The 12265-nt window shown below is 39.6% G+C and overlaps 1 protein-coding gene across 3 annotated transcripts in view; it reads left to right on the top strand.

Moving 5' to 3' along the window:
• Positions 1-12265, top strand: part of chd3 (chromodomain helicase DNA binding protein 3) — a 42278-nt gene that overhangs the window by 7975 nt on the left and 22038 nt on the right. For all 3 annotated transcript variants that reach the window (XM_058394696.1, XM_058394695.1, XM_058394694.1), the window contains exons 9-25: positions 549-806; positions 963-1166; positions 3166-3383; positions 3510-3641; positions 3925-4015; positions 4145-4336; positions 4691-4891; positions 5340-5477; positions 5621-5742; positions 5874-6047; positions 8024-8165; positions 8761-8892; positions 9675-9792; positions 10091-10215; positions 10409-10640; positions 10789-10958; positions 11142-11319. In XM_058394696.1, the coding sequence (XP_058250679.1) occupies positions 549-806; positions 963-1166; positions 3166-3383; positions 3510-3641; positions 3925-4015; positions 4145-4336; positions 4691-4891; positions 5340-5477; positions 5621-5742; positions 5874-6047; positions 8024-8165; positions 8761-8892; positions 9675-9792; positions 10091-10215; positions 10409-10640; positions 10789-10958; positions 11142-11319 (2827 nt within the window). The remainder of the gene's footprint in view (positions 1-548; positions 807-962; positions 1167-3165; positions 3384-3509; positions 3642-3924; positions 4016-4144; positions 4337-4690; positions 4892-5339; positions 5478-5620; positions 5743-5873; positions 6048-8023; positions 8166-8760; positions 8893-9674; positions 9793-10090; positions 10216-10408; positions 10641-10788; positions 10959-11141; positions 11320-12265) is intronic.

The raw sequence follows: 12265 nt of genomic DNA, 5'->3' as shown, positions 1-12265 counted from the left end.
CAACATCAGTGCCTGACCTCACTAATGCTTTTGTAGCTGAATGAACACAAATTCCCACAGTTACTCTCCAAAATCTAGTGGACAGTCTATGTAGAGGAATGGAGAGTATTATAACAGGATGCAATCTGGAAGGTGATAGTTATTAAAGGACATATATATTGGTGTGATGAACAGGTGTCCACAGAATTTTGGCCATATAGTATAAAATGCAATGAAAAGTGAATCACAAAACAACCAGGCTGACTGCTGATATTTTTTTCTATGTTTTAGGTTGTTGTCCTACTTAAATGATCAGTTTACATGGTTAGAGAAGCAACAATAGACATTTCAGGCCTCTCACTTATTACAATTTAAATCGACAGCATTCATCTATTTAGAGGAAAGTGTTATGTTTTGTTATTTTTTTGTAGTTCTTTTTAAAAGAAAGGTCATGAAACATTTGTGGCTTTGTTTTTCACTAAAAAAATCTTTCAGCTTTGTAACTTTCAAATAGTTTCTGCTTTGATGGAGAAAATCACAATGTAAATTTGTGATGTGTTTTCTGCTAGGAGAAAGAAGGGATTCAGTGGGAGGCGAAAGAAGAAGACTTTGAGGAGTTTGAAGAAGAGTGTGATGATGGAGGGGTGGTGGAGCCAGGACCAGGAGGAGAGGAAGAGGAGGATGATCACATGGAGTTCTGCAGAGTGTGTAAAGATGGAGGGGAGCTGCTATGCTGTGACTCCTGCCCTTCCTCTTATCACATACACTGCCTCAACCCGCCCCTGCCTGAAATACCCAACGGAGAGTGGCTCTGCCCCAGATGTACAGTGAGTTGTGCAGAACTGAACTAGAATATATCGAATTGGGCTGAAATGATATATCGGAGCTGATTCAGAATGAGATAAATTGTTATATCACAGCAGCAGCGCATATTAAGATCGTCGAACATGATCATATGTGCTGTCGTTTCTCAACTTTTACAGTGTCCACCCATCAAAGGGCGGGTGCAGAAGATCCTCCACTGGCGATGGGGTGAACCTCCGCCTCCTGTGCCTGTTCCTCCACCTCCGGATGCACCACCTGATGCTCCACTCCCACCTCCTATGAAAGGCCGACCAGAGAGAGAATTTTTCGTTAAATTAGCAGGACAGTCATACTGGCATTGCACCTGGATCACTGAACTTCAGGTGTGTTTATCTTTGTATGTGTAAATGAGAAATAGAGAGACTGAAAGGAAAAACAAGTCACTTTATCGAATGCATTTATGTTAGATAAATAGAGAGATGAGAAGATAGATAGACAGATAGATTATTAAACTATATATATATATATATATATATATATATATATATATATATATATATATATATATATATATATATATATATATATTATATATATATATATATATACATACAGTATCTCACAAAAGTGAGTACACTCCTCACATTTTTGTAAATATTTTATCTTTTCATGTGACAACACTGAAGAAATGACACTCTGCTATAATGTAAAGTAATGAGTGTACAGCCTGTGTAACAGTGTAAATTTGCTGTCCCCTCAAAATAACTCTAAATGTCTAAACTGTTGGCAACAAAAGTGAGTACACCCCTAAGTGGAAATGTCCAAATTGGGCCCAAAGTGTCAATATTTTGTGTGGCCACCATTATTTTCCAGCACTGCCTTAACCCTCTTGGGCATGGAGTTCACCAGAGCTTCACAGGTTGCCACTAGAGTCCTCTTCCACTCCTCCATGATGACATCACAGAGATGGTGGATGTTAGAGACCTTGTGCTCCCCCACCTTAGGGTTTAGGTCTGGAGACATGCTTGGCCAGTCCATCACCTTTACCCTCAGCTTCTTTAGCAAGGCAGTGGTCGTCTTGGAGGTGTGTTTGGGGTCGTTATCATGTTGGAATACTGCCCTGTGGCCCAGTCTCTGAAGCGAGGGGATCATGCTCTGCTTCAGTATGTCACAGTACATGTTGGCATTCATGGTTCCCTCAATAAACTGTAGCTCCCCAGTGCCGGCAGCACTCATGCAGGCCTAGACCATGACACTCCCACCACCATGCTTGACTGTAGGCAAGACACACTTGTCTTTGTACTCCTCACCTGGTTGCCCCCACAAACGCTTGACACCATCTGAACCAAATAAGTTTATCTTGATCTCATCGGACCACAGGTCATGGTTCTAGTAATCCATGTCCTTAGTCTGCTTGTCTTCAGCAAACTGTATGCAGGCTTTCTTGTGCATCATCTTTAGTAGAGGCTTCCTTCTGGGACAACAGCCATGCAGACCAATTTGACGCAGTGTGCGGCGTATGGTCTGAGCACTGACAGGCTGACCCCCCACCCCTTCAACCTCTGCAGCAATGCTGGCAGCACTCATACGTCTATTTCTCAAAGACAACCTCCGGATATGACGCTGAGCATGTACACTCAACTTCTTTGGTGGACCCTGGCAAGGCCTGTTCTGAGTGGAACCTGTCCTGTAAAACCGCTGTATGGTCTTGCCCACTGTGCTGCAGCTCAGTTTCAGGGTCTTGGCAATCTTCTTATAGCCTAGGCCATCTTTATGTAGAGCAACAATTCTTTTTTTCAGATCCTCAGAGAGTTCTTTGCCATGAGGTGCCATGTTGAACTTCCAGTGACCAGTATGAGAGTGTGTGAGAGTGAGAACACCAAATTTAACACACCTGCTCCCCATTCACACCTGAGACCTTGTAACACTAACAAGTCACATGACACCGGGGAGGGTAAATGGCTAATTGGGCCCAATTTGGACATTTCCACTTAGGGGTGTACTCACTTTTGTTGCCAATGGTTTAGACATTAATGGCTGTGTGTTGAGTTATTTTGAGGGGACAGCAAATTTACACTGTTATACAGGCTGTACGCTCACTACTTTACATTGTAGCAGAGTGTCATTTCTTCAGTGTTGTCACATGAAAAGATATAATAAAATATTTACAAAAATGTGAGGGGTGTACTCACTTTTGTGAGATACTGTATATATATATATATATATATATATATATATATATATATATATGTATATATATATATATATATATATATATATATATATATATATATATATATATATATATATACTGTATATGTCTGTACATATATAAAGATCAAAGTCAGCATCTTTCTCATTTTCTCATCCTTCTGTCCTCAGCTGGAGATCTTTCACTCTGTGATGTTCCGCAACTACCAGCGGAAGACTGATATGGATGAGCCACCTAGTCTGGACTATGGCTCTGGAGGAGAGGAGGATTCTGGGAAAAGTGAGAAACGGCGGGCCAAAGACCCTCAGTATGCTATCTTAGAGGAAAAGTATTACCGCTACGGCATTAAGCCGGAATGGATGATGGTACACAGAATAATTAACCACAGGTAAGGTTTGTTTTACAAAATATATTATTATAATTGTTGTATACATATATTGATCCGTTAAAATGTTTATGAGATGACTTCTGCCAATGTTGTTTTTTGTTTGTGTGTTCGTGTGTGTCATTGCAGTGTGGATAAGAAGGGGAACTACCACTACCTGGTGAAGTGGAGAGACTTAACTTACGATCAGTGTACATGGGAAAGAGATGACTTGGACATCCCAGAGTTTGGCATCCATAAGGCAGCTTACTGGAGACACAGGTACCACCCGATTTTACAAAATGTAAAAACTGATGCAAAAAGTTCCTTATAGAGACAGCTTATACCTTTTATTTGTGCATTTTTGGATTATCTTGAATCATGGATGGATGGATAACATTATTCATCCCAGGGGGAATATGTATATATTGTGTAGATTGAAATACCAGTATACATGATAAAAAATAGTTCTGCAAATTAGTTATGACAACATAGAAGTTTTTGTCACTATTTGTTTTATTAGCCAGTGAGATCCTTGACACTAAGTCTTTTTTGGGTCTCATAGAGAGGAGGTGATGAAGGAGGACCCAGACAAGCCAAGGAAGATGAGGAGAAAAGACGAGAATGATGAAGCTCCTGGCACACCTGTTAATGATGTAAGTATGAGCTATTGGCAGATCCGTGCTGCTTTCCTTTTCCTTCCGCTGTAATTTTTAATGATGAATTTTAATGACACAACACTTATGTTTATTAAAAAAAACCCTCTTCCCTTATGACTCACCCAGCCCACGATAAAGTATGAAGAGCAGCCAGACTTTGTGACAGTAACAGGAGGAACTCTGCACCTCTATCAGCTGGAAGGTCTCAACTGGCTGCGCTTCTCTTGGGCTCAGGGCACCGATACCATCCTGGCCGATGAGATGGGCCTGGGCAAGACTATCCAGACCATTGTTTTTCTCTACTCTCTCTTTAAAGAGGTGTGTCTGCTATGAGGTTATTTTAGATGGTGTATTGAAGCACAAGTAATGCTTTCTGAGGCATTAAGTGGCTTAGCACATTTATAATAAGAATCTGGAAACACTCCATTTGTGTACCTCTTTTGTATGCATTAAATCAGTGGCCATAATCATCATTTATTTTTAGAAAGAAGCTATAGATTATCTGCTATTATAACTGACAAGAAACGACACGGTTGAGCTTCATATTAGTAGATATTTCTAGTAATAGGCTTAATCTAGAAATTTCTAGAAAGGTATTATTCTGTTATTTTACTTTATTCATGTTTTTTAGATTTCTTTGCTTCAGTATGTTTTTGTCTCTTGTCACTGCAGGGTCACACCAAGGGGCCGTTCCTGGTGAGCGCCCCACTCTCCACCATCATCAACTGGGAGCGGGAGTTTGAGATGTGGGCTCCAGACTTCTACGTGGTCACGTACACAGGAGACAAAGAAAGTAGAGCTATCATCCGTGAGAACGAGTTCTCCTTTGACGATACGGCAGTGAAAGGAGGGAAGAAGGCCTTCAAACTGAGGGTGAGAAGGAGACAGAAAAAAAAGGATATGAACCTTACACCTGAAAGTCTCTGCTTTCATCCTGTTCATCTTGCTAATTTCCTGTTAAACTTGATGTGCTTGTGATCAAGAGGTTTCAGCACATGTATGTCTGAAATGTTTGAGATGTTTGGCGTGTGTTTACAAACTCCCGATGTAGCAAAATTTCATCAAACCACAGCAGCTATGTTTACATGCAGCTTAAAATCTGTTCATAATTCCACAAGAAATAATGTTTATGCACATGCATGTGGTTATCTAATTTTCAATTTTCAACAGTTAAGGAGGTCAAATTGGTAGAGGATAGACCAAGAACGTGTGGTAAGACAAAAAGGGTTTTTAGAAAAGGACACAAACTACTAATAATAAATATGACATTTAGGACTGTAGATGACATTTATGTGCAACTGTTTCTCTTTCTGTACTCCAGAGAGAAGCTCCCATTAAATTTCATGTGTTGCTGACATCCTATGAGCTGGTGACTATTGACCAGACTGCCCTGAAATCCATCGACTGGGCCTGTCTAGTGGTGGACGAAGCTCATCGTCTCAAAAATAATCAGTCCAAGGTACCAGCATTTCTGAGCATTTATGTGTATGTGTATGATTGTGTACATAACATAGTTTGTACTGATGTGTAGTTATATTTTACTACTATAAAAATTCACATAAAAATCCTGCTTTAATGCTGATATGTGTGTGTGTGTGTCAGTTTTTCAGGCGACTGAATGACTATAAGATTGATCACAAACTGCTGCTAACAGGCACGCCCCTTCAGAACAACCTGGAAGAGCTTTTTCACCTGCTTAATTTCCTCACCCCCAACCGCTTCAAGTGAGAACGAACACACATGTTTCTCATGAGCACACACAAACACAGGCATGCACATGCACACAAACTCATTCACACACGTAAACAAACACCTTCACAGAGCTCAGTTTGTCTCTCTGTCTTTGTGTCTGAAGTAATCTGGAGGGCTTCCTGGAGGAGTTTGCGGACATCTCCAAGGAGGACCAGATCAAGAAGCTGCATGATCTGCTGGGGCCACACATGTTGAGACGGCTCAAGGCGGACGTGTTTAAGAACATGCCGGCTAAAACGGAGCTCATTGTTCGAGTGGAGCTCAGCCCTATGCAGAAGTGAGAGAACAATGAGAACACGAAGGGATGTGGGTTTTTAGAGCTAGGCAAACTATGATGGCATTTTCTATTATAGTCATGTGCAGACTCGGAGACAGACTCAAATGTTTTGAGGTAGAAGAATATACTGTCCGACATTATTGGTGCCTTTCAGTAAACTGAGCAATAGGTAGATTGAAATGTTTCAAACGAATGTCACAGGTTCCTAAGTGGCTCAATAGAAAAGTGTTCACCATGTAATCAGGTGCTTGAAGATTTCAAACCCTGACAATGGTACAGCCACTCAAGGGAACAAAATCTGCCAGGATCTTTGAGTGGGAGGGATGACGTCTTTCTCTCCTGTCAATCAGAGCAGCACAAGCCAATCTGTAAGTTCATTTATGTGCAAGACAAAAAAGATGATTTTCTCCAAGTAGCTTCAGCTACCTCATGGTGCAGCATGAGCAGCAGTTTGAAAAGATGTCCTGGCTGGCTGCACATTACACATAGCAGTGGTGGAAAAAGATATCAGTATAGTCAATATTTGGTAATGTTCCCATTATTACACACTGAGCCCCTTCCTTACATGTCTAACGAATTTGGAGAACATTCTAAAAGAAACCTGGACCACTCCTCCCTAACGGAGTCTAGATTGAATATTGTTTTTGTTTAAGGCAACGTTAGTAGTTTTGCTAAGTTAAAGCATTGTAAGTGTTTTTGCTCATTTTTATAATACATTCCAATGCTACACTTAACTCTCTGTTGTTTATAAAACAGATAGATAGATAGATAGATGGATGGATGGATGGATGGATGGATGGATGGATAGATAGATAGATAGATAGATAGATAGATAGATAGATAGATAGATAGATACTTTATTCATCCCAAAGGGAAATTCACAGTTTCCAGCAGTATCCACAAATACAGGTAATAGATAAAATAGGAAGGAATATAACAAAAATACTAAAATACCCAAATTAGGGTACAAAATATAACAAAAAATATATTAAATAACAAAAATATAAAATATTACCAAATATAGCAGAATATAACAATATAACAAAATATAGCAGAAAAATACTAAAATACCCAAATTAGGGTACAAAAATATAACAAAAAATATATCAAATAACAAAATATAAAATATAACAAAAATATATCAAATAACAAAATATAAAATCTTACAAAATATAGCAGAATGTAACAATATAAAAAAATATAGCAGAAAAATACTAAATACAGAGATTTAGGAATAAATATGGAGAATGAGATGAAAAACAAGATAAGCAATGTGCAAAACAAGTGTTTAAGGTTACAGACCTATTCGACTGTTAAACAGACTGTTAAACTAGTTTTCCATTGCTGACTAACCCTCACCAGTACTCTTTAATTGAGTGTATGAAAAGCCCCTCTGCCCCATTCCACTTCTTAGTGAAACATTCGTTCAGTAGAGTCATGCATTGCATTTACAGGCTTCAGAATTTAACCAATAACTAAGCACATTTCAAAATGTTATCAATTTCCTGTTGCCAGTGATAGGCACAGAACATCCACAGTGGTGGTACCTGGTGGTGCTTCTTCAGCTTCCTCAGAGAACCTGCGCACAAACGATAAGCAAGAAGGTCTCCTATTTAGGCATTTGATGTAATGTGTGTAACTGACAGATTTCCAAAGACTTATATGTTTGCACAATGTTGAGTTTGATTGCTGCCTAAACATCTGCTTGAGGTGATTTCACACACAGAAAGAAATCTATTGGTGCGCTCTCAGCCATACTTCATTTTTGCATAATTGACAAGCAGTTTGTATTATAACTCGTGCTCATATTTAAAGTTTCATCTTTACTATCTCAGAGTTGGGTCACCTATATGATCACATACATATATTAGGACAAATAGAAAGAGAGAAACCACAATGCATAAGTTAAGTGAGCACAAATGAGATATCTTATAAAGTAATAAGCTTTGCATGTTTGTCTGTATGTTTTGAAAAAGAAAATACTACAAGTTCATCCTGACTCGGAACTTTGAGGCACTGAACTCGAAGGGAGGAGGGAACCAGGTTTCTCTGCTCAACATCATGATGGACCTGAAAAAATGCTGCAACCATCCCTACCTCTTTCCTGTCGCATCCATGGTGAGAGACACACAGTTACCAATTTTCTTTTTTTTTTTTTAAATGGTTATCCCAATGAGTCTCACATTAACACACACACACATTTCACACTAATTAGGTGAGATACACACACAGTGCTATCACTAGTAAACCAATAAACAGGAGATCCTGAGTTAAAATTCCAGCACTGCCTTCATCAGCTGGTGTTCACAGCTCCCTAGTAAAATAATAAGTACTTAAATAATCCTGACTACCACACACCCACTTTTGGTCCCTTGAGGCACCCTTAGCTCTTAATTGCTTGGATTTTATCATCTCTTAGTTGGATGAAAGAACCTGGCAAATGACTGAATATAAATGTATTCTTTTGTCTTCAGTGTTTTTTCTAAAAATAGTGGCGGCAGCATGCATAGTGCTGCCACCTTGTGCCTAAGATTGTTACTGCACTATTGGTCAGTTTGTATGTGAATTTTTTCTCAAGAAGGAGTATTAAAGTGTGGCAAATGTCTGTGTGTTTTAAGCTTCACCCCATTTTTAACTGATTTATATGATTCAACATGTCTAGCAATAATTACTGTTTCTTTTCTATAATTTCTATAATGTGTTTGCCTTGTAGGAAGCTCCAAAGACACCAAGTGGAGCATATGAGGGAGTCAGTCTCACAAAGGCTTCTGGGAAACTGATGCTGCTGCAGAAGATGCTGAGAAAACTGAAAGAGCAGGGCCATCGTGTGCTTGTGTTCTCTCAGGTAAGGACAGATATGGATTTTACAATATATGCTTTATACAAGGGCAGCATGGTGGCTTGGTGGTTAGCACTGTTGCCTCACAGCAAGAAGGTCCTGGGTTTGTGTCCTGGGTTTGAACAGGCAGGGGCCTTTCTGTGTGGAGTTTGCATGTTCTCCCCATGCCTGCGTGGGTTTACTCTGGGTACTCCTCCCACAGTCCAAAAACATGTTCATCAGGTTGATTGGTAATTCTAAATTGCCCATAGGGGTGAGTGTGTGTGGTCCGATATGTGGCCCTGTGATGGACTGGCAACCTGTCCAGGGTGTACCCCTGCCTTTTGCCCTATGCTGGGATAGGCTCCAGCAGACCCCAGTGACCCTAATTAGGAATAAGCGGGTATAGACAATGGTTGGATGGATGTTTTATACACTCACTGAGCACTTTATTATGAACACCAATTATTTAATCAGCCAATCATGTGGCAGCAGTGAATTCATTAGAATACCATTGGGATGTGATGGGATGTGAGTGGGAGATTCACAGTGTGAAAGCACTCCTGATAAATATGCAGGAACAGTGTGATGTAATGTCAACATGGACCAGGATCTTAAAAGAATGTGTCTAATATCTTGTAGAATCCATACCACAAAGAGTTGAAGCTGTTTAAGAGCAAAGGGAGGCAATACCCAGTATTAATGTAATGTTCCTAATACAGTGCATAATGTACATAGTATCTTACCACACACAGTAGTATGCACAGAGTATGCACTCTCTCACTTCCTAATGCTCATGTTTACATTAGATGACTAAGATGCTGGATTTGCTGGAGGATTTCCTGGACTATGAGGGTTATAAGTATGAGCGCATTGATGGGGCAATCACTGGAGCACTGCGACAGGAGGCCATAGACAGATTTAATGGTAAAACTTTCTTGAATGCTATTATGATATTAAAATGTAATTACGTTTGTGCTAATTAAATAAATGCTAATTTAAAGCTTATTGGAAGTACTAGCCTAGAATGTTTATTATTTGGTACAATTAAGATTTTTTACAAGTGTATGTGGACATCATACTGTGACAGTTATTTTATCGATGCGGAATCTTTCTGAAAGAATTTATTTATTCTGCCTCCTAACCATAACCCTCTTCTACAGCTTGTCTAATCCAGGTACAGTACAGCATAAATTAATATCTGTATATTTTCTCTTAATTTCAGCTCCAGGTGCGCTTCAGTTCTGTTTCCTTCTATCCACAAGGGCAGGGGGATTGGGGATCAATCTGGCAACTGCCGACACTGTCATTATCTTTGACTCAGACTGGAACCCTCATAATGACATTCAAGTAAGTATACACAGTCATACACACACACACACAAAGTGTATTGGACTTTATTATGTTATGTTGCTAAATTTAAAGATATTATAATGTCTGGGTTATGTCTTATATATCCTTTTCATTTTTTAAAGTGAATTTACTTATATCTGCTCCTCTCTCTCTCTCTCTCTCTCTCTCTCTCTCTTTCTCTATCTTTTAGGCCTTCAGTCGGGCTCATAGGATTGGTCAGGCAAACAAGGTGATGATCTATCGATTTGTGACCCGTGCGTCTGTTGAGGAACGGATTACCCAGGTAGCCAAACGTAAGATGATGTTGACTCACCTGGTGGTGCGGCCAGGACTGGGCTCCAAAGCTGGCTCCATGTCCAAACAGGAGCTGGATGACATTCTCAAGTTTGGCACAGAGGAGCTGTTCAAGGATGAAACTGAAGGTGAGAGTGTAAAGTAGGAATATATGGATAGATAGAAGGATTGAAGTATGAGTGGATAAACTTGCAAGTTGAAAAGATATCTGTTGAGATGTCATTACATTCTTGTAATGACTGTATATCGTTCCCAAAATTGTGTCTGTGTGTTCAGCGGGAGACAATAAGGATGACGACAGTAGCGTAATTCACTATGATAATGCTGCCATTGAACGTCTGCTGGACCGGAGTCAGGATGCCACTGATGACACGGACATGCAGAACATGAATGAGTACCTGAGCTCCTTCAAAGTAGCCCAGTACACAGTCCGAGAGGATGACAAGGTAAGGAGGTGAAGGAAAGAAAGGAATGTCACAGTGACACCAGAAAGGAGTAAAGTAGCAAATAAGAATAGGAAGTTATGATAAATAATGCCAATCATAATGTGCTTCTGGGTACTGCCCCAGCTCTGTTACTGTATTTCTACATTTTCTGATCCTATTGTGTTTGTGTGTGTGTTTTGTCAGATTGAGGAGATTGAAAGAGAGATCATTAAGCAGGAGGAGAATGTAGACCCAGATTACTGGGAGAAGCTTCTCCGCCACCATTACGAGCAGCAGCAGGAGGATCTGGCCCGCAATCTGGGCAAGGGCAAGAGAGTCCGCAAACAGGTCAACTACAACGATGCTGCACAGGAGGATCAAGGTACCTCTGCATACACGATATACACCACTTTATGTAATTGGTCAATCCCAAGCCCTGGAAGGTTTTCTGTCTTGGTCAAGTGTTTTGCATGTTAACTATGCAGGAACTTTATTAAAACCTCAAACCGAGTGTATTTTGCCTTTACAATTTTATTGAATTAATGCTATTGATGTGTGACACATTCTGAAGCCGTTACCTTTAGCTTCTACCCCGAAATTTTGCTTTAGCCCAATGTCAGTAATTGCTGTGTGCAGCAAGTCGAGCTATTCAGCACATGCACTTCTGCATTCTTTGGTGCTTGTTTATGTGTTCATGTGCATTTGTTTGGATCCTGGTCCTCCACCCTCACGTGTCCTTATTGCCCCCACCTGTTTTAAGTTTACCTTTTGATTCTTTTGTGTATTTAAACTATTGTGTGTCTTCGTTCTGTGCAAAGTATACATTCAGTTTCCATGTGGTTTGTCTACACTGAGCCTTGTGTAACTGCTTCAAGGATCTTGACTGTTTACTCTGCTTAATAAATATCATGTTTACCTGCACTTGCATTACACTTGCATTCACCCCCATTACATGACACCAAGTCTACCAACATTTGCAATAGCTGGCTTAATGATTCCAGCCATTTTATTGGTCCAACACATCTGCTTATGTTTATATGTCTACTTTTTTCCAAATACCTGGCATATTTTTTGGTGTTTATTGTGTTTTTTGTGTGTGGGTTTTTACATTTCCTCATATTTGTCTTGTTAATGCTATGGCTGTCAACTATTAAAACTGCTGTTAGTAACTGAATAGACCAGAAACCACTGAAAAATATTTTTTCTCACTAAAGTGAGAATATGGCATTGTGTTACATAATTATAAATGGAAGATAAACTGAAAGTTAAGAATTTCTAAATGCACTGAAATATTTAAAATGAAATAAGGAAATTGTGGGGCTTGTGTA

This window comes from Hemibagrus wyckioides, linkage group LG07, assembly GCF_019097595.1.
Source record: "Hemibagrus wyckioides isolate EC202008001 linkage group LG07, SWU_Hwy_1.0, whole genome shotgun sequence".
Taxonomy (NCBI): Eukaryota; Metazoa; Chordata; class Actinopteri; order Siluriformes; family Bagridae; genus Hemibagrus; species Hemibagrus wyckioides.
Note: the sequence above shows the minus strand (reverse complement) of the source record. Positions and strands in the feature narration are given on the sequence as shown.